Source organism: Chroicocephalus ridibundus, chromosome 12, assembly GCF_963924245.1.
Source record: "Chroicocephalus ridibundus chromosome 12, bChrRid1.1, whole genome shotgun sequence".
NCBI classification, from domain to species: Eukaryota; Metazoa; Chordata; class Aves; order Charadriiformes; family Laridae; genus Chroicocephalus; species Chroicocephalus ridibundus.
This window is the reverse complement of record NC_086295.1, coordinates 9,737,860-9,756,851: the sequence shown is the minus strand read 5'-3', so window position 1 is coordinate 9,756,851 and position 18,992 is coordinate 9,737,860. Positions and strand designations below refer to the sequence as shown.

Here is an 18,992-nt window from a genome sequence, read left to right as displayed (position 1 = left end):
GTTCAACTCCTGTGTTTAGCCCAAAAGACCACCCTGACAATGTAAAACTAGCATATGGCTTTGTGCCTTCCCCTACCTGTCCCCCTGCCTCTTAAACTTTTACTCCATTTCAACCTCATCTCTTTAGTTGGCCTTCTCCTAGTGACAAAAGTTCTTACTTTTCCCCCTGGAAGGGGGGGTCATGGCTGCAGAACATTATGAATCATACAGAGGCACCCCCTGCTATAGAGTGACCACCGGTGAGGGGTGAAACGCTGTGCTTGGCTGACCTTTCTGAACATGAACAGACGCACGCACTCTGCCTGAGTGCAGGACACTGAAAATACCTTCAATGTGTACTCGAGGATGTTATGTGGCAGGTCTCCACTAGATACGGATGACTGGATTCACACCTATTTGCAAGGTGAATTTATAGCTATAAAATCACCGCGCGTGGCAGGGCACAGGTTACAAAGCCAGGCTGTTCTCATTCAGGGCACATCCTATGCTCGCTATTTATCCTCACGTCACTCAGTGGCAAACTATTTAACGCAATGCAATTTTCCTGTCTATGGACACCTAAAAGCAAAATAACTGCTGCTGTGATGTGTTCCCCAAACTGTGCGAGGTATCCCCCCCAGAGCTTGTGAAACACCGAAGTAACCGCTGGGCGACAGCCGGCCCAAACCTGGTGACACAAACTTGAGCTAAAACCACATCCACAGAGCCTGAGCTGGGAGAAACGCAGCGGTGGAAGCGGGCAGGCCTTGAACTGGGCTCCTGCTCCGGGTTAAGGTTGATGACAGGCTTGATGCTGCCACTGCATTTGCACACGCCTTTGGACAAGTCACTAAACAGCTCTGAACCCGTTTTTTTTTCCTTGTAAGAAGGAAAAGAAGAGAAAATTAAGATTTCCAAAGCCACACGCGCCCATCCAAATAAAACACGTTAGAAGTGCCGATGCCCCAAGCCGGGGGCACCCGCAGCATTTGCTGGGTGTCACTGTCCCCTCACACAAAGCCCGGGCACAGCAGCCGCCCTGGGGTGGGCTGCAGGCCGCCATGAGGGGAGCGGGGCCAGAGAGCAGCAGGCCGCCATGAGGGGAGCGGGGCCAGGGAGCAGCGCCCCATCCTGCCCGCCCCCGCGAAATGGCGGCCCCGGCCGCCCCCGCTGCCGGGCTGCATTTCACGCCACCCCCCCCACCGGCTTCGAGCCCGCCCGAGCGGGAAGGGGACGACTCGACTCAACGCACTGCCTCCCGGGGAGTAGCATCCCCTCCGCCGGGCGGGGGAGAGAGGCGGGCAGGGCAGCTCCCGCGGGCGGCCCGAACGGCACCGCCCGACATAGCGGCGCCGGCGGCTCCCGCCCTCCCGCCTCAGCGCGGGCGGGGCCGGGGCGGGCCCCGCCGCCCCTATAAAGAACCTCGCGCGGCGCCTGCCGCCCTCTTGCTCAGGCCTGGCCGAGGTAGGTGCGGGTGCGGGCGGCGGACTGGGCTCCTGGGGGCTGGCGGCTCCGCGCTTCCCCCCATTCCCGGGGGCTCTCCGTGCCTGAGCCGGCTGTCGGTGGCCGCCGGCGTCGCCTCCCTCCCCGCCCGCTGGGGGAGCGGCCGGGCCGCGTGGGCTGGCGGCATGGCCGCCTCCTCCGCTCGGCCTCGTGGCCCCCGTCCCCATGTGCTCTCCCTCGGGTTCCTGCGGCCCTTCCCGGGAAGGTCTAACAGCCGTGGGGGAGCGGGGACTCGCTGGTGCAGGTGATGACACTTTCCCCGTCAGAGCGACAGTGTTGATCTCTCGCTGTTAAAGCCAGATCACATCTGATGCGCCAGCGGGAAGCGCCGCTGTGTCCCGCACCCTTGCGGGATCCGGTGCTGACTGTTCCCTGTGGCTTTTGCCTCCCAAAGCGGAGGGTGCAGGGCGCCGGGAGACCCGATGCCGCGGGATGAGGCCTGGGAGGAGGGCGGTTGCCGGTTTTACTCCGCCATGCCCGAGCCTCCGGCAGGTGGGAATGGTAAGTCCTTAAAGTGACTGTTCCTCACTGGTTTAAAAATACGTTTATATAATTTTTAGTTTTTCAAGAGTTACTGAACTGCTTCTGCAATGCTTTGCCAGTCTGGTCTCTCTGGGGGCTGGAGAGCTGCGTGGGTTTGGCCATTAGCCTAGACGCGGTGGAGGGCCTCCTCCCGCAGGACCCTGCAGCCAGGCCCTTTGCGCCGCGTCCCGCTCCCCATGTGTCCAGCCGGGCGAGAAACCCGCAGCCCTGGAAGGGCGGTGGGTTGGCAGTTCCGCCGCTGGCAGTGCCTTGTGGCCGGGGACACGGCCAGGCTGCGGGCAGGCGGGCGCGCTGCTGCCGCTCCGGCATGGCTGCGCCCTGGGAGAGGGGGGTCCTGCCCTGGCCCTGCCGCTGGGTGAGCAGCAGCCATCGCCACGCGTGTTCCTGGCCGAGCTGTTCCTGGGGCCTGGCGGCCGCACGGCATTTTGCTGCTACGTGTGCGACCTTCTGCCTTCGCGTTGGGAAGGCAGCAGCCTCGCATGGCCATAAAGGCTGGGCCTGCAACTGGGCCTGCAAAAGCGATAACCTCTTATCTCTGCCTGCCTCCTCTTTTTGTGTTACGTCTGGCTTAGCCGTCTTATGCTCTGCTCTGGAAGCCCCATACATCAGTGTTTTTTTGTCTGGACTTCTGCAGTATTCCCCCTGCCCCATGTGCCTGTTGAGCATGTGGCCATCTCTTTTTGAGGAAGGATTTGCATAAATTCACTCATTGCTCGTGGGTCTGCTGGGGGAAGTGGGAGTGTGGCAGCTGCCGTGGGTGTGCAGCCACTGAACTCCTGGGGACTCGCTGGTGTCAGTGATGACTGTATTCTTTCCCCTTCAGAGCGACAGTGTTGATTTCTCACTGTTCAAGCCAAATCATGTCTGATGCACCAGTGGGGAAGTGGCTGCTGTGTCCCACACCCAGGGAGGGCCTGGTGCTAATTGTTCCCTTTGGTTTTACTTGTAGGGTGCTGCAAAATCAGTGGGGATGTTGAGGCTCTTGGAGACCTGGTGTGATGGCTGTAGCTGGCAGTGATGATCTGCGTGATGAAGGCAGTTGCCTGGTTTGCTCCACCATGCCTGAACCTCTAGCCAGTAAGAATGGTAAGTCCCTTGAAGTAACTGTTGATCATTGGTTTAAATTAAAAAAAAAAAAAAAGGCGGGGGAAGGGGAACACAAGGTTTTCCTCATGCAGAAACCGTGCAACAAGGTCCTTTGTGCCTCATGTTGCTCCTGTTCCAGCATGTCCAAAGTGGTAGGTGTGGCTCATGACCAGGAGCTATCAGGGCAGGGATCTGCAAGCTGCACCAGTGTGGGCTAAGCTGGAGCAGGATGGTGGTTTACAGCTCTGTGCTGTTTTTATTTCCCTGATGCATTGTGTTCAGAGAGCTCATTTTAAGAAATGCCCTGCATGGAGACGTGTGTCATCTGCTCAAAGCAGCTGCCCCAGTAAGGGACAGGAACCATCCTGGGTGAAATGTGTCCTTTGGAAGAGAAGTGCGGTTGTGTCTTTTCTGCCCTGCCCTTGCTGGCCAACTTGAGGGAGTGTGAGGGGACAGCAGGTGTTCAGCGTTTGCTGGTGGCCATATGTGTGCATGGCTCTGCCACTTCCTCTGCTGTTAGTTCACTCGGTCCCTGCAGATCTGCTGGGGGAAGTGGGAGTGTGGCACAGCTGCCGTGGGTGTGCAGCCACCGAACTCCTGGGGACTCGCTGGTGTCAGTGATGACTGTATTCTTTCCCCTTCAGAGCGACAGTGTTGATTTCTCACTGTTCAAGCCAAATCATGTCTGATGCACCAGTGGGGAAGTGGCTGCTGTGTCCCACACCCAGGGAGGGCCTGGTGCTAATTGTTTCCTTTGGTTTTACTTGTAGGGTGCTGCAAAATCAGTGGGGATGTTGAGGCTCTTGGAGACCTGATGTGATGGCTGTAGCTGGCAGTGATGATCTGCGTGATGAAGGCAGTTGCCTGGTTTGCTCCACCATGCCTGAACCTCTAGCCAGTAAGAATGGTAAGTCCTTGAAGTAACTGTTGATCATTGGTTTAAATTAAATTAAAAAAAAAAAAAAAAGGCGGGGGAAGGGGAACACCTTTCTGGAAGGGAGTTCCTCCAAAAAGTCTTTGTCCCTGGAGACTTGACTGACCTATAAATTTGAGCATTAGCCTGAGCATTGTAGAGGTGAAAGCACATAAGTTCCTCATGTGGAAGCATTGCAACAAGGTCCTTGTTCCCCTTGCTGGTCAACTCAAAGGAGTGTGAGGGGACAACAGATGTTCAGCATCTGGTGGTAGCCATATGTGTGCATGGCGTTTCCTCTGCCATTAGTTTATTCAGTCCCTGCAGATCTGCCGGGGGAGGTGGGAGTGTGGCACAGCTGCCGTGGGTGTGCAGCCACCTAACTCCTGGGGACTTGCTGGTGTCAGTGATGACTGCATTCTTTCCCCTTCAGAGCGACAGTGTTGATTTCTCACTGTTCAAGCCAAATCATGTCTGATGCACCAGCGGGGAAGTGGCTGCTGTGTCCCGCACCCAGGGAGGGCCTGGTGCTAATTGTTCCCTTTGGTTTTACTTGTAGGGTGCTGCAAAATCAGTGGGGATGTTGAGGCTCTTGGAGACCTGATGTGATGGTTGTAGCTGGCAGCAATTAATTGTGTCGTGAGGGCAGTTGCCTGGTTTGCTCCACTATGTGTGCCACTCTGGCAGGGGAGAATGGTAAGTCTTTGATCCAGCAATGTTCACTGGTTTAAATTAAATGAAAAGAAAACAAAAAACGGAGGGGGTCAGAAACCACCTTTCTGTAGTGGAGTTGGTTCTGCAGTGCTTTGACAGGTCAGTGTCCCTGGAGATTTGACAGATGTGTAGATTTGAGCATTGCAGCAGGAGCCCTTTAAGTCTTGGACCAGAGTATCAACACCTGTTGAAAACTCAAGTTTTCTATTACCATCTTTCCTGCAGGGATTAATAGCTTGTCAGTTGTTGTGGACCTGAAGATTTTTCAAATGTAAGTGGTTGACTTTTAATGTTCAGCAGAACAGCATCTGTCATGATGGCTTCAGACTTTTTTGCCCACCAGATTGGCAATGCTGATGGAAACTTCTGTTTTATCCAGATTGACTGATTCCACAGATGCAAGATGCTTTGATTCCTCATGTGGCTGTATATTGAGGCTACATGTCTGTTGCAGGGGAAACTACATGTATGCTGCATGCTTTGAGGGCGGGCAGCACTGGAGGGTGCTGTCTGCACATACTGTAGTAACACTGATCATGTAATGCAATCTGACATGCGTATAAGACCTGAGGATCAGAAGTGAAAGAATTATTGCTTTCAGAAGATCTCAAGTAAATGGCAGAGAGCTCTGACAGGTTTCAATTTAAGGGCATAAGCATATCTTTTATTTTGCCCCATTTAAGCAGTGTTAAAACGAGATGCTTCTTACAGAGTCTGGCAGCTTTTGTTCTTGATCTTATTTTTCTTTTTTTCTCTCTCTGAATGGGAGGTTCCCAATGCCTTGGAGATGTGTGGGTGAAAGTCGACTTCCAGCAATATGTCTATTTGCAAGAGAGGGATTGGTTTTGTGTTCTTTTTCTTACTTTGTTTTTTTTATAGAAGATTGGCGATGACATATTCTGAAAACTTGGCTGTCAGGATTTCACTAATGCTCTAGAAAATGTGCTTAATATAGGACCTTACTTCATTGGATAAACACCTATTGTCACTGGCTTCATTCAGTTACAGCCTTGTGTTGTTCAGGTGCCGGTTGTGCAGCTATTGTATCTCCAAGGAGGCTAAAGTCTCCTTGGTAGCCTGTATGTATGAATTCAAAAGGAGTGTGAGTGTTCTGCGTCAGATGGTAAAGCTGGTAGAATTGACTGAATATATTACCCTGTCACTCTGCTCAGTCAGCTTCCCCAGGTTCTACCAAGCACAGCTCTAAAAGCTCACATAATACACACAATACAGTTGGAGTGCTCCTGTTTGGAGTGCTTGGCAGTGGAGTTTTTGCTGTTGCAGAGCAACCCTCGTTGTCAAATAGTTTGGGGGGGATTTGGAAGGTATATATTTGCGATGTGAGGTGGAGTGGACTGACAAAATGTTGGCTGTTTTTTTGACAGGTTGAGATTTGTCAGAAGTTGTCCTGGGACCTGCTGTGATTTCGGTGTACTAGCAGAAAGCTGTCTTCTGCTAATGATGTCCCTCTCCATGCTGCTGCGTGTGATCCCTTGTCCAAGCTACAGCATTCACATCACCCTGCAACAGCTCTGGTCTTTCTCAGAGCTAGTGGGAGTGATCAGTTGCTGTCCCGCCATCTTACAGAGGGTTTTTCTTTCCCTTGGTATGAGGCATTTAAGTATAATGGATTCTGGAACTTGCTGCATGTTTAGTGTAATTGGATGCTTTTGTCTGCAAGGGCTGCATTCACCACCTGACAGCTCGTGTTATCCTACTACAATCATTAAAACTAAGGAAGCCTTTCCTTGGAGGGCAATCGTCGAGTGTGGGAGGATGGCCTGCTGTGTAAGGGGTGGGTGGACTCCTGTTTTGGCTTTCCCCTCTCATCCAGAAAGCTTTACTAATGTATCATTGGCAGCCTGTAAAGTGGGGAAGGGGCTTCTTGGATGCTGTGGCACAGTGTGTGTTTCTGTACTGTGTAGAGCTTATTTTTAATAAAATCTGAATACTGCGTGAATTCAGCTGGTGGCTAAAATTCTCTTTACACACCTACATCCCCTAATTGTTTTGGGGAGTTAGATGGCAACAGTGCTTCTGTAGTGATGGCTTACATGGAGCTGCCTGCTGCCTCAAGCTAGGGGAAAGGGACATGATCTTATGGCAATACAGCTTCACATACCCTGAAGAAAAAGTGCCTATCTGAGGTTTGTGGCTGCTGCTGTGCTGCCGGAAGCATCACTAGGGCAGTTTTGTGTATGTAATAGTTGGGTGCTAAAGGTCGACAACAGGCCTGTCTTCTGGAGTTAAACATACGTAGTCTGCACTTTACCTCTATTTGAACAAGGGCTCTGCCTTTGCTTCTCCCTTAGATCCTGTGGGGAGCAGCTCGTGTAAAACATAAATCAGTGGGGACTTGAGCTGCCCTGGTAAAAGGTGTAGATTAGCACATTGCCAAGTAAGACACTGGCTTTGCAAATTCTTCCATACATGAGTCTTACAGAAAAGTGACAGCAGTCTGGGGAGGAAGGGAAGCTGATGTCAGCTTCTGTGAGGATTTGGACATTTTCCTCACGCAGTGTCTTCAGCTAGTGGGAATTGAGTGTGCTTCTGGCTGAAGAGACTTAGTGGCAGATGTTCATTCAGATCCTGCAGTCTTCCCCTGGATTCTGTTTGGCAAACTTCCAGGTTTGCAGAGCAGGAGAATCAAATATGGATTGTACATAAATGCTGAAGTAGGGAACCACTAAACAATAGGAAGCTAAAGGTTTTCTTAACACCTAATTTCCTAATACCAGAGAGGTAGTCGAGAGTCCTAAGATGTACTGCTTTCTGTACCTCTGATTTTCATATCCCAGGTCAATTGGCCGTACACATCTGGCCTCCTGAGGGGTGAGAATATCAATGCACCTGTGGTGTGTAATGTAGAGGGCTTGAACGGTGGTGAGTCTGTTCTGCCGGGAGGGCGAAGGCATTCTCCATCTGCTGTGCCCATTAGCCTGGCAGTCGGGAGTGGTGTCTGCACAGTCAGATGGGCCTTGGCAGATGTCTCATGCAGGTCCTGGTCTAGTAGCACTTGTATACCCCACTGGCAATGCAAATTAAGTTAATAGCCCCTTCACATCAAGCTGATGTGAAGAATTGGGTTATATATTAACCTGCAGTGTCTCAGACAGCAGGTTCACATTCAAACCCCAGGGCTAATGATGGAAGTAGCTGTTCTCCATGTGCTGCGGTTGGGAAGTAGTGCAGCAGGTATGTGCATTAGGGATGGGGTTAAGAACCAATCTCCCTGCAGCCTCATTAAGTTCCTGAGGAGCAGGGCCACCTGGCAGCTGTTGAAGGTTCTTGCATTGGTAGTTCTGGGCCTGTGGAAGCCTGTAACTGATGGGTCATACATGCTGAGTACCAACTGAGGGACTGCTGCCTGAAAGCAGCTGGGTGCACAGGCAGGGGTTGCAGTGAGCTAGCTAGCCCAAGGGTGACAATTCTGCTTGAAGTAGCTGAAGGGCAAAAGTGACGCGTGGATAACAGGCTGAGGAAATGTTTAAGGAATAATTTCCTGCAGCATTTGAAGTATTGCTGTGTTATTTTTACTGCCTGGTAGCAATAGCCTAATTAATACTCTAATGGATTGGAAGTTGTTTACAGCAAATACAAGTCTAGAAGGTATTTCTGCTACTTAAAAGCATAAATAACAGTTTCAGTGGTTATGGGAAGGGATTTGGTGTCTGAGCCGATAGTGGCATTCGGCATATATGTTTAGTAGGAAACAGCAAAGATGAAAAATTAGCGATTAATCAGCATCCAAAGCAGTCTTCCATTAAACTGGGTAGAGATTTTTCTCATTCAATTAACGTAAGCAGCATAATCTCTTGAAACAACATATTGATAAGGGATCAGAACTGCTGCTAATATAATTACTTTCATAATCTAGTGAGCATACCTACCAGCAAGTGTACTTTAGGGAATGGAGAGTGGTGGTTGTCCAGTGGGAGCTGTAAGGACAGAGGCAGCTGGAACATGTTCTTTGCATGTTTTATTACCTCTCCAAGAAAAGTTGCTCAGGTCAGGATTCAAGCACTGCTGCTAGTGCACATGTGCATAGGGATGGAAGACAAAACTGAAGAGAACTGACCCACTGCAGGCAACCTGTGCATGCTCTCTAGTCCGGATACAGGGGCTAGTTGTATGGAGGAACTGAACTGCAGGGGATGAACTGAGCCTGGAGATCTCTGACCTGGCAGCTGTAGGGGGTGCTGTGTGCATGCGTTCCCCAAAGCTTAGTAAGGGCCAGATGGAGTTTCTGCATCGAACTGTCCGTTTGTTTGAGTTGTTCTGTGTGTGTATGTAGTCAGGATGCTTTCACCTTGTCACTATAGCAGTGCACTGTAATAAACCTCTGGACCAGTGGTCATTAGCTTATCTGTAAGAGCAAGAGTGTGACAAAGTGGGGGCAAACCCTGAAAGTAACATCTGAACTTGTCAGAGGCTTTTATTTAGAGGAGCAGAGGTGGAGGAATTCTGTATGGATAGTTTTTTGCTTCAAAGCTTTCATCTGCCGGAGTTTCTGATATGCCTGCAAGCAGCTGGGTACCTTAGGTGTGGCTTCATTTTACATCTGGGTAGATGTTTTTGGTCTTTATGTTGTTTTTGCTGGAACTAGTTTGGGTCTAGAGATCATCCCCTGGTATTCCTTCCACACCTTTGCTCCAAATTCCCACGTACCATGCTCAAAAATGTGATTATGGCTGCATTTACCAAAAGTCTGTCTGGTCAGAGTTTCAGGAAAATGAAGATATATGGTAGGTGCAGCTGGTAAACGCAGACTAGGGGTCATGTTATTTAGTACCATAACAACTTTTTTTCTGTTACACAGAATATCCTACCTTCTGCTGCTTCTCCAAACACCCTTGGTAATGGAGAGCTGGCTGAACTTGACTGTGGGCAGCTGTGGGCTCAGCAGTGTGGTATGCTATGAGATCAGATAATTTTCCTGTGTGTAACCATGAGCTATTAAAAACTTGAGCTGCAGTGGACTTCCTAGAACAACTGCGTTACAGCCAAGTAATGAAGTAGGCCTCCCAGTTAATAGAGAAACCATCAAACAAACTTTATTGTCTATACCAAGCATGGAGGTAAGATTACACTATTTGAAAATCTCGTGATATAGCCCTATGATAAAAGATGAGGGGGAGGGAGGTTGAGTCCTGAGTTTAAAGCAATTTGCAGCTCTCCTCCTCAGCTGTCCTTGGCATTTGTTGCCCCGTTGCTTACCTGACTTCTGCAGGCACTGGTCGACTCCTGAGTGTGTCTGCTGGGTGGTTTGAATGAGGAGATGAAGGCCAAGATGTATGTTTTGGACAAAGGCTGACTTACAGCTTTTTCTCTGCACAGAGAGCTCCTTACTAGCTCTCGGAGGCCAGCAAAGGATAATTGCAGCATGTCCAGAGCTCATATTCTGCTGCTGTGAAGTGGCTGAAGGAAGGCAGAATTGTCAGTTCTGTCAGTTATAGCAGGAATAGACAATGCTGTATGTACTTGTGTAACTTTCTGAAACTGAAATCTGGAGTCACTCCCTGGGCTGGTATGTTGAAGCAAATGTTTACTTTTCTCAAACAGCTCTGTTTCTTGGTGCCACGAGCATTTGAGAGGAAAATAGCACAGATTATTTCTCTGTCTGATTAATAGACGTGTTTTCATACACAGTGAGAGGTTTAACATTTATATTCCCAAAGACTCAGGCATCTTTTTGACTGCATGGTGATTATTATATTCTTTTTAGACCCATCTGTTAAGCGGCTGCATTAGCTTATGGAATAGCACAGTCCATTTACAAATTGCTGCTTCTACTCTCCGCCTTATTTCCTCTGCCTCCATCTCTGCTCAGTGATAGATTAAGTATTCCGATACATCAGCTGTGTTGACAGGCTAGATATTATCATAGAATTGTTTAGGTTGGAAGGGACCTTTAAGATCATCGCGTCCAACCATAACACTGTCAAAACCACCACTAAGTCGTGTCCCTCAGCACCATGTCTACCCGTCTTTTAAATACCTCCAGGGATATAGGGTGAATAATGGACAGCAATGAAGCGAAACTTGGTTTTGTGATCACCCTAGGAAGATCCAGATTTCAGGAGACTCAGACTGCCCCACAGGCAGTAAGGGGAAGACTTTTTTTGAAGCAGTGTTTCTTTCTCCCACAGCATCCCGTCTTTTACAGAGATGTTTTGCAGCTACAGACTTCTCTTCCTCTTCCACCCTTTTTGCCAGATCCCTTGCAGTGGAGGGGTGAAGCCAAGTGTCTTAGTTCAGCCTGAGTCTGTTTTGGCGCTGTGGGAACTGCTGGTTTGTGTTACAGCACAAGCAGTGGGTTCCCAGGCACTTCCCATCCAAGCGCTGGGCACAGGGTGCAGATAGGGCCAAGGCCCTTTGGCGCTGCACCGTCTGTCTTCTGGCAGCCTTTATCTTGCAGAAAACTGCAGTTTATGTCCCTCTGCCCCGTGCCGTGACTTTTCTCGCTCAGACCTGGCTGATGCTCAGGTTCAGCTCACTGTGTAGAGGGAGGACTTGTGCTCTCTCAGCAGGGTGAAGGGAGAGGGGACAGTGAGAGCTCTGGCTTTCTGCTGCATACACCATCAAAATCTCCCCTTTGCCCCATGATACCTACCTGAGACTGATGCGAAAGCCTTCTAGATCATTCCACAGTAAATTAAACTCTGGAGAAAAGTGCTGGGAATGGTTCTCTTCACGTTTACACAAATAGGTACTCTGGGGTCTGAAGAAATTCTGTTAATCTGTTTCTCTGCTCAGTGCCAACATGAGGCTGGCGAGGGCTGGATGCAGCACCTGCCATAGGCCTTCTAGTGGCTGAAATTGGCTCAAGTCTCTTATAATGTGGATGGGGAACACCTGGCAGCTTGCAGGTAGTAACAGAGTTGTCTTGGTGATGGGTAAAATTATTCTTCGTGCTAGACCATATTCATGGTGTAAAGTGAAGCAATTCCATTATATTCCCTAAGATTGATTTGGGTTCATGAAAACAAGTTCAGGACAATTTTTGTCTGTGTTACCTGAGAATCTGCCTGATTTCTTTAGTGTTATATTTAGAAAAATGCCCACTGGATACTCTGCACTTCACTGTGCCTGTCGCTTTCTCTGTTCAGTTTCGAATGCTGTGGCTAGGTCACCTTGAAGTCTTCCCTCTAGTGTTGAGAATAAGCTTGACTTCCTTAGTCTTTTCTCAAAGCAAATATTAAAGCCAGGGGCTGTCCTAATTTATCTACTTTGCGCAGACTCCCTTGGGTTCATGTAACCTTCCTCAGCAAGGATGTCCAGGCCCAGAAAGGCTTCTCGAGCTGTTGTCTCAACATTGACTGCGTGAAGCAGCAAAGCATGTTTTCCATCTCAACAGGGCAGCAGGTGTTCTTCCAGCGGGCTGAGGAGGCTCAGCTGGTGCATGAGGGTGGTAGGTAAGCAGATGCAGCCCCACGTGGTGCTGCTTGCCCAGATGGATTCCCTGAAGCCCGTTCCTGAAAGCTGCTGTCTGAAGGTGGGGTGGTCTGTCAGCACCCAGGGGCTGGCCCGCAGTAGCACACATGCTCTCTGCTCTGCCCATGCTCGCATTTCCCGCTGTGGGTGGCCGTAATGTCTTCAACAGCCTACTGCTGCTGGTTCAGGGTTGCTCTTTAATTGAAAGGGTGAGGCTTATGCTTTTGATCCTCCCACAGATACTGGAATGCTTGCACATCAGTCCAGGATACAGCCTGGCCTGTAGGCAGCAGCTAACTTCTGGGTAGCATTTCTTAGTGAAAAGAAATACTAAACTCTACCTCTGCCCTTGTTTAGCAGCTTGGAGCATGTGCGCTTTCTTTGTGCTGCACAAGTGCAGCAATGGTAGACGTTGCCTTACCCCCACCAATTTTCCCAAATCCATCTGGAGAATTTAATGGCCTGCTGATGAAGAAAGATGGTTGCTATCTCATGCAAATGGTTGCAAACCATCTGCAGGCTCACAAGAGTGTTACTGTAATTGTTACACGTTACACTGGCTTAGTCTCCATTCATGTTTGCAAGGATTTTGTCTACCAAGAGGAGATAAAAACTTATTTTTTCCCTGAGATATAGCACTCATGGGGGCAGGTCTGTCTTGAGAGTGAATCCATTTTTCAGCAGATGTGGATCAAGCCCTTGACACCAGCAACTGAAAACAGACTTTCCCTTTGAGTATTCACTGTCACTTTTTTACAGCAGGGTATTTATAGGTGCAATTTTCTTGGAAATCTACAGAGGAGGACTGGAAGCGTCTGAGAAATTTTGTTAGTCAGCAATTTATGTTGCTGTGGAAACACCTTGGTAGGGCTTGGGAAAACTGCCTGGAAAAAAAGGTGGTTGCCAAAGGTGCTAACAGCAATGTGCATCTCTTGTTAATTCCTAGCTTACTGAAACCTGTGCATAAGGAATATGCTTCACAACAGCTACTGTTGTGTCATGAGGGTGACACATATTTTGTGCTGCTGGTCATGATTTCCTTCTGTAAACCGTCTCTGTCACTCCTCTGAACTATGACACACGCTCCTTGCCAGTCTTTCCTCTGATCCTGGATGATATTTACCTGGACCTGAGCAAAGCCTTTGACACTGTCCCGCATGACATTCTGGTCTCCAAACTGATAAAATATGGGTTTGATGGACTGACAATTCAGTGGATAAAGAACTGGCTTGACGGCCGCACCCAAAGAGTGGCTGTCAATGGGTCCATGTCCAAGTGGAGGCCAGTGACAAGTGGAATCCCTCAAGGATCAGTACTGGGACCGATCTTGTTTAACACCTTCGTCAGCGACATGGACAGTGGCATGGAGTGCACCCTCAGCAAGTTTGCCGACGACACCAAGCTGTGTGGGGCGGCTGACACGCCGGAGGGAAGGGATGCCATCCAGAGGGACCTTGACAGGCTGGAGAGGTGGGCCCATGCCAACCTCATGAAGTTCAACAAGACCAAGTGCAAGGTCCTCCACCTGGGTCGGGGCAATCCCAAGCACCGATATAGGCTGGGCAGTGACTGGCTTGAGAGCAGCCCTGAAGAAAAGGACTTGGGGGTGCTGGTAGACGAGAGGCTCAACATGAGCCGTCAGTGTGCACTAGCAGCCCAGAAAGCCAATTGTATCCTGGGCTGCATCAGGAGAAGTGTGGCCAGCAGGTCGAGGGAGGTGATTCTCCCCCTCTACTCCACTCTCGTGAGACCCCACCTGGAGTACTGCATCCAATTCTGGAGCCCCTACTACAAGAGAGATATGGACGTGCTGGAATGTGTCCAGAGAAGGGCCACAAGGATGATCAGAGGGCTGGAGCACCTCTCCTATGAGGACAGACTGAGAGAGTTGGGGTTGTTCAGTCTGGAGAAAAGAAGGCTCCGAGGAGACCTCAGAGTGGCCTACCAGTATCTTCAGGGGGCCTACAAGAAAGCTGGGGAGGGACTTTTTAGGATGTCGGATAATGGTAGGACTAGAGGGAATGGATTAAAACTAGAGATGAGTCGATTCAGACTGGACGTTAGGAAGAAGTTCTTCACCATGAGGGTGGTGAGACACTGGAACAGGTGGCCCAGAGAGGTGGTGGAAGCCCCATCCCTGGAATTTTTTAAGGCCAGGCTGGATGGGTCTCTGAGCAACCTGATCTAGTGGGAGGTGTCCCTGCCCATGGCAGGGGGCTTGGAACTAGATGATCTTTAAGGTCCCTTCCAACCCTAACAATTCTGTGATTCTATGATTCTATGCTGGGTACCAAAGTGGTGTTGAAATCCTCGTGATTGAGGTTGCTGGCTGTAAAGGTAAGTTAGCAACATCAGTGGGGGCGAGAGGGATGCTGATGAGGTCTCACATCTCAAAATGAGTTACAGTGACTTGGTGAATGTATTTGCACACAAACCTGGCTTCTTTTTTCTAGCAGTGCTAACCAGGTAGACCTGCTGTTACACTTTGGCAAGTGGAAGGCTTGGTGAGGAAGTGTCAGCTTCCAAGTCATCTTGTTAGTTTGTAAAGCAGATACAAATGTGCCCCTTGGAGTTCTTTTACAAGAATAAATAAATAAATACCAAGGTATTAAACATAAACATACACATGGAAACTGGTAATAGCTGAAGTGAATTAGGTATTTGATTGTCCGTGTATTTCTTCATGAACAGTGAACACACATGTGAAAGACCTACCAGGAAAGGGCATGTATAAGGGTGATTTTGAGGTTGACCAGGAAGTAGTTGAAGCCAATTGTATGTCTTGGTGTCACCGATTGACCCGCTTGTTGGAGATCTGAGATACAGATAGGGAAACAAAAGAACACAGTTAATTTCCAAAAATATATTCCAGATTCATTGACAGGAATGGGAGTGAATGGACCCTGAATGCCAGATGTAGCACTGACATACGCTTCGTCAGGCTCTGTGTCACAGGGGTATATGGAGGTGGAAGGAGCTGTGCAGTTGTTATGAACTGAGTTGAAGTCACTGATTCAGTTCATCAGGGCTGGCAGAAAGAGTCAGATTTTTTTTCCATAAATATGGATTCCTCAATGTCTTGGCCACAGCGTTTAAAACCACCATGCCCAGCCCCTTCAGCGAGGGGATGGCAGATGACCAATGTCCAGTGGCTACAAGCTGGCTGCATGGATGGGGCCAGGCATCAGAAAAGCCTTTATGGATAATTTTTCTTGCATCTCCTTTTCCAAACCACTGAGTATCACTATGGGTTCAAGACGTGATTATCGACGTGATTATAATTTTTAAAATCTGAATTTCACACATAGAAGTTTCCTCGAGATTTAGATTTGTGGTGCTTGTGAGCTGCTTTTGTGGCTCCCCTTTCTTTGGCAATGTTGAATACTATTAAGCATTATTGTCATTATCGGCAGAGATACAAAAGGAATATTCAGAGATAGTATTAAGATGATTTGCGCTTATAATGCCAATTTCTTGGACTTATTAGGAATATTATTAAAAGTCCTTTCAGAATGTCATTATATAAAATCTAGTGACCTCTTCTGTCATCCAGATGTCTACTCCTGACTGCTTTCTTTAAGGCTGTGAGTCAGACAGTGTTGATAGCAATGCTATGCTGCAGATGGAACAGAAATGTACAGCACTTCTATTAATTTTTAAAGCGGCTTGTCAGGGTCACGTAGGTCCATGGAAATATAGTTTTGGGAAAGGAAACTAAAAAAGCTCTTAACTTGTTTCTCTGTGACATGTTAGGATAAAATCCTGGTCCAGCTACTGAGTAATAGCTGCAAGGTCTGTGGGCAGCTCTGGTCATTCAGCAAAATGCATTCCTTTACCATCTATAGCACAATTAATCTAACTTGTCAAAAGTTGCTAGTGATCTCCACACCATAGAAAATAGGTAGGGACTCATGGCAATAGACTAAAGGGCAGACTCTACCAGAAGACCCGGAGAGTTGGACTTGGTAGTCAGCCTGTGTAAACTGGTGAGGTCCCAGGGCAAAAACAGTTCAGAAAAAAACAAGAAGAAGGGGCAGTTAACCCGTTTCTCCCCAGATCTTAGCATCCTCTGCTTGTATCGTTGTATCACTGTTAAAACTTCATGGTGACTAATTGTGATTTTTATCAACAAAAGAATGTGCCTTCTGATAACAAAATAACAGGAAACTCCTGTTTTCATGCAATTATCCTTACTGATAAGAAATAAAGGACTGCCACACTGCAGTCTAGAAACATCTGCGTCTGCTGAATTGTTTTAGATCAAACTTTTTCTACCCCTTATCTTTCCACAAGCCACTAGGGGGTCTTTAATATGCTACTTCCTACAGGTACTATAAGAAAAATATAGCAAATTTCTTAGCAATGAAAACTAAATTCCATTGGAAATACCTTGGTGGAGTTTTACAGTTTGTTTATATAAAACACGCTTTAACAGTGAAGGGGGAAAAAGTGTTTTCCACACACACTTTATTTATTGTGTGATCTAGAAGATTTTTCTTCATGTTGTAATTTATGGCATCATTTTTCACAGATCTGAGTAGGAGCCTGGGTATTGAAAAGAGGAATGTGCTTTGAGGAGCACATTAAGTTTCTCCTAGAATTCTATAATTCAAACCTGGGTATAGCTGAAATAGCGTTGAAATAGTAAAAATGTTAATTTCTAGAGGAGAGAAAAAAAATAAATCAGTGCATCTTTCCAAATAAAGCAAAACCTTTTTCTCTTTGCACTTACTAAATAGCAAAGTGCGGAGCACCATGTACCTTGGTGACTTGGTTTTGCCCAAGGAACATGAATGCTTGAATGGTCAATGCCTTCCCCATGGCCATGGCAGCTTCTGCTCCCATTTAAGAAAATAAATGTGACCATTTCTGTCATGTAAATTGTATCAATTGAATAAAGTTGCAGGAGAGGCGTTGCTGGAGGAGGATGCAAAGGTGCAAGGTCTGGAGGAGGAGGCAGTTGTCTGTGGAGGCAGCTAGTGAAAGCATGAGACTAGTTTTGGAGGAATCTGAAAAGTGAGGTACTACTTTTGATTTAACGTGGGAGAGGGTCAGTCATGTAGCTTGCAGAGTTGTTAGAGGATTTTAGGCATTGTGTTCTTTCTGCTAGTGAGTGTGGTTATTCTGGATGTAAAAGATTCCCAGTAATGCTTTGTGGAGTCAGGTGTCACCCTGGCCTTTCACAGACCAGGGCAAAATTCCAGGTTTGACTTGAATACAAACCTGTTCAAGGCTTTTCTTCTGCCTAGGGGAAGGAATATGGGTTACCTTGTTCATAGGGTCCCCCCTCATGGCCCAAACTGTCACAAATTGTTCCTTTATTTTCTCTTAGGAAAAGAAAAAGAAAACTGGTCCAAACACTGAAAGTACCAGGTTCAGCAAAGTTGGCTGGGTTCCTTTCCTTTTCTTTGGGAAAGCAGATAGACCAGAGAGAAAACCACTAAAAGCTTTTTATTAAAGTGTTTATCTTTCCTGTTTTCTAAATAAGACTTCTGGTCACTTTGAACCTTCTCCAGCTTTCATTAAAGATAATAGCTTTTTAATGACAACGAGTTTGTTTCCTTTCTGCCCTGGGGTGACTCATAGCCCTGCTCTCTATGGAGAGGTGGTATGTGATGGGGTTGTGTAGTGGCTTTTGGCAGAAGAGAGAAGGCGAACACCCATGTTCTCTGTGCCTATGGCTGCATCTGGATGAGAGAAGTGGGACTTCCACACTTCTCTTCTAGCCTGACTTCCCCACATGGTCTTATAATGCAGCATTATACAGGAGAGAGAAGGCAGAATAAGCAGACCACATTTCCCATGTGTTGGAGTCTGCTGGAGACACTAGTTTTGCCGTGTTGAGGTGAAGCCTTTATCAAAGGTGAATGGTTTTGGGGTTTAAATCCAAGAAGGTGTTTGCTCAGCCATATCTGCTCTGCTGTGGGGTAGATCCTCTTGTCAGTACTGCACGAGGCTGCGTTTTGGGGACAAAACCGGTGAGCTGAAAAACAGCAGATGCTTTGGACCTAGTTGGTCATACAGTAGGGCTCTGGAGAAGGCTGCTGCTCTCTGCTAGTGCCCTCTGTGCGCTCTGTCTGGGAAGCCGATGTGGTTCTCCTCTTAGCAGCCAGCTGAGGATAAGTTTTACAAGGGTGGCAAAGGCATGTCTGGAGAGGTGTGCAGCAGTTACTGGCCTGCTGAGCACGTACAGAAAAGTCCAGGTCTAACAAGAAGGGATTTTTTTTTTCTGGATGAGATGCTCTTTGGTCCCTGGGCCACGATAGTCCAGTTCAGGTGTGCTGGCCAAAACTCCCTTCGGTGCTAATGAGATCCCATCTCTTTGTCAGAGTATAGGACTGTTTCTGAGTGGGCTTTGTTTGCAGGTGGAGTTTAGAACTATTTGGTTCGGTGTTCTCCTCTACTTTGGCAAAAGACAGAAGAATCAAATGCATGGGCTTGTAATCTGATTTTTCTTCAGGTAAATCTCTGAACGTTGCTTGGTATCAACTCTTCTCCCATGTCTCTGTGTGCTAAAAACAAACAGATGTGCACAGGAGGGGAATGCTGTTTAAAGGTTCTTTCACTTCTAAGATCTCAAAGGACACTGCAAAGGAGAGAATTGTGGTACAGAGTTTGAAACTCCTCCAAGTAAAGTGGCATTAGGATCCCTGCAGATGTATTCTTTGCTTACTGGTCTTGATAAAAGAAAATTCCACCTGAATCTTTTCTCAAATAAGTCTCTTTTAAGACTGAATGCTTGGTCCTTCTCCCTTTCCTGACCCCCCAACACCTTTTTAATTACGGCTTTCTGCACAGGGTGCCTGGGGTAAGCAGGCAG

General features: G+C 48.0%; 1 protein-coding gene and 4 non-coding genes across 9 annotated transcripts in view; all 5 read left to right on the top strand.

The window, feature by feature from the left end:
• The first annotated feature begins 1,157 nt into the window (after window positions 1-1,157).
• LOC134522451 (somatomedin-B and thrombospondin type-1 domain-containing protein-like) overlaps window positions 1,158-18,992 on the top strand; it is a 35,514-nt gene continuing 17,679 nt past the window's right edge. The window contains exons 1-5 of one of the 5 annotated variants that reach the window (XM_063350132.1): window positions 1,158-1,443; window positions 1,877-1,983; window positions 2,975-3,111; window positions 3,882-4,018; window positions 4,584-4,720. Coding sequence is in view for 2 of the 5 variants with exons in the window: in XM_063350134.1 (XP_063206204.1) it covers window positions 3,931-4,018 (88 nt within the window). In the remaining 3 variants the exon portion in view is untranslated. Of the gene's footprint in view, window positions 1,984-2,974; window positions 3,112-3,881; window positions 4,019-4,583; window positions 4,721-4,963; window positions 5,010-18,992 lie in introns of all 5 variants that reach the window. The other 4 variants (XM_063350131.1, XM_063350133.1, XM_063350134.1 and 1 more) reach the window with 4 other exon arrangements.
• Window positions 1,717-1,802, top strand: LOC134522668 (small nucleolar SNORD12/SNORD106). The gene has a single exon (XR_010073096.1). It is a non-coding gene; the product is annotated as a small nucleolar SNORD12/SNORD106 (small nucleolar RNA).
• On the top strand, window positions 2,812-2,902 carry LOC134522670 (small nucleolar SNORD12/SNORD106). The gene has a single exon (XR_010073098.1). It is a non-coding gene; the product is annotated as a small nucleolar SNORD12/SNORD106 (small nucleolar RNA).
• LOC134522669 (small nucleolar SNORD12/SNORD106) lies at window positions 3,719-3,809 on the top strand. The gene has a single exon (XR_010073097.1). It is a non-coding gene; the product is annotated as a small nucleolar SNORD12/SNORD106 (small nucleolar RNA).
• On the top strand, window positions 4,421-4,511 carry LOC134522667 (small nucleolar SNORD12/SNORD106). Its single transcript, XR_010073095.1, has one exon. It is a non-coding gene; the product is annotated as a small nucleolar SNORD12/SNORD106 (small nucleolar RNA).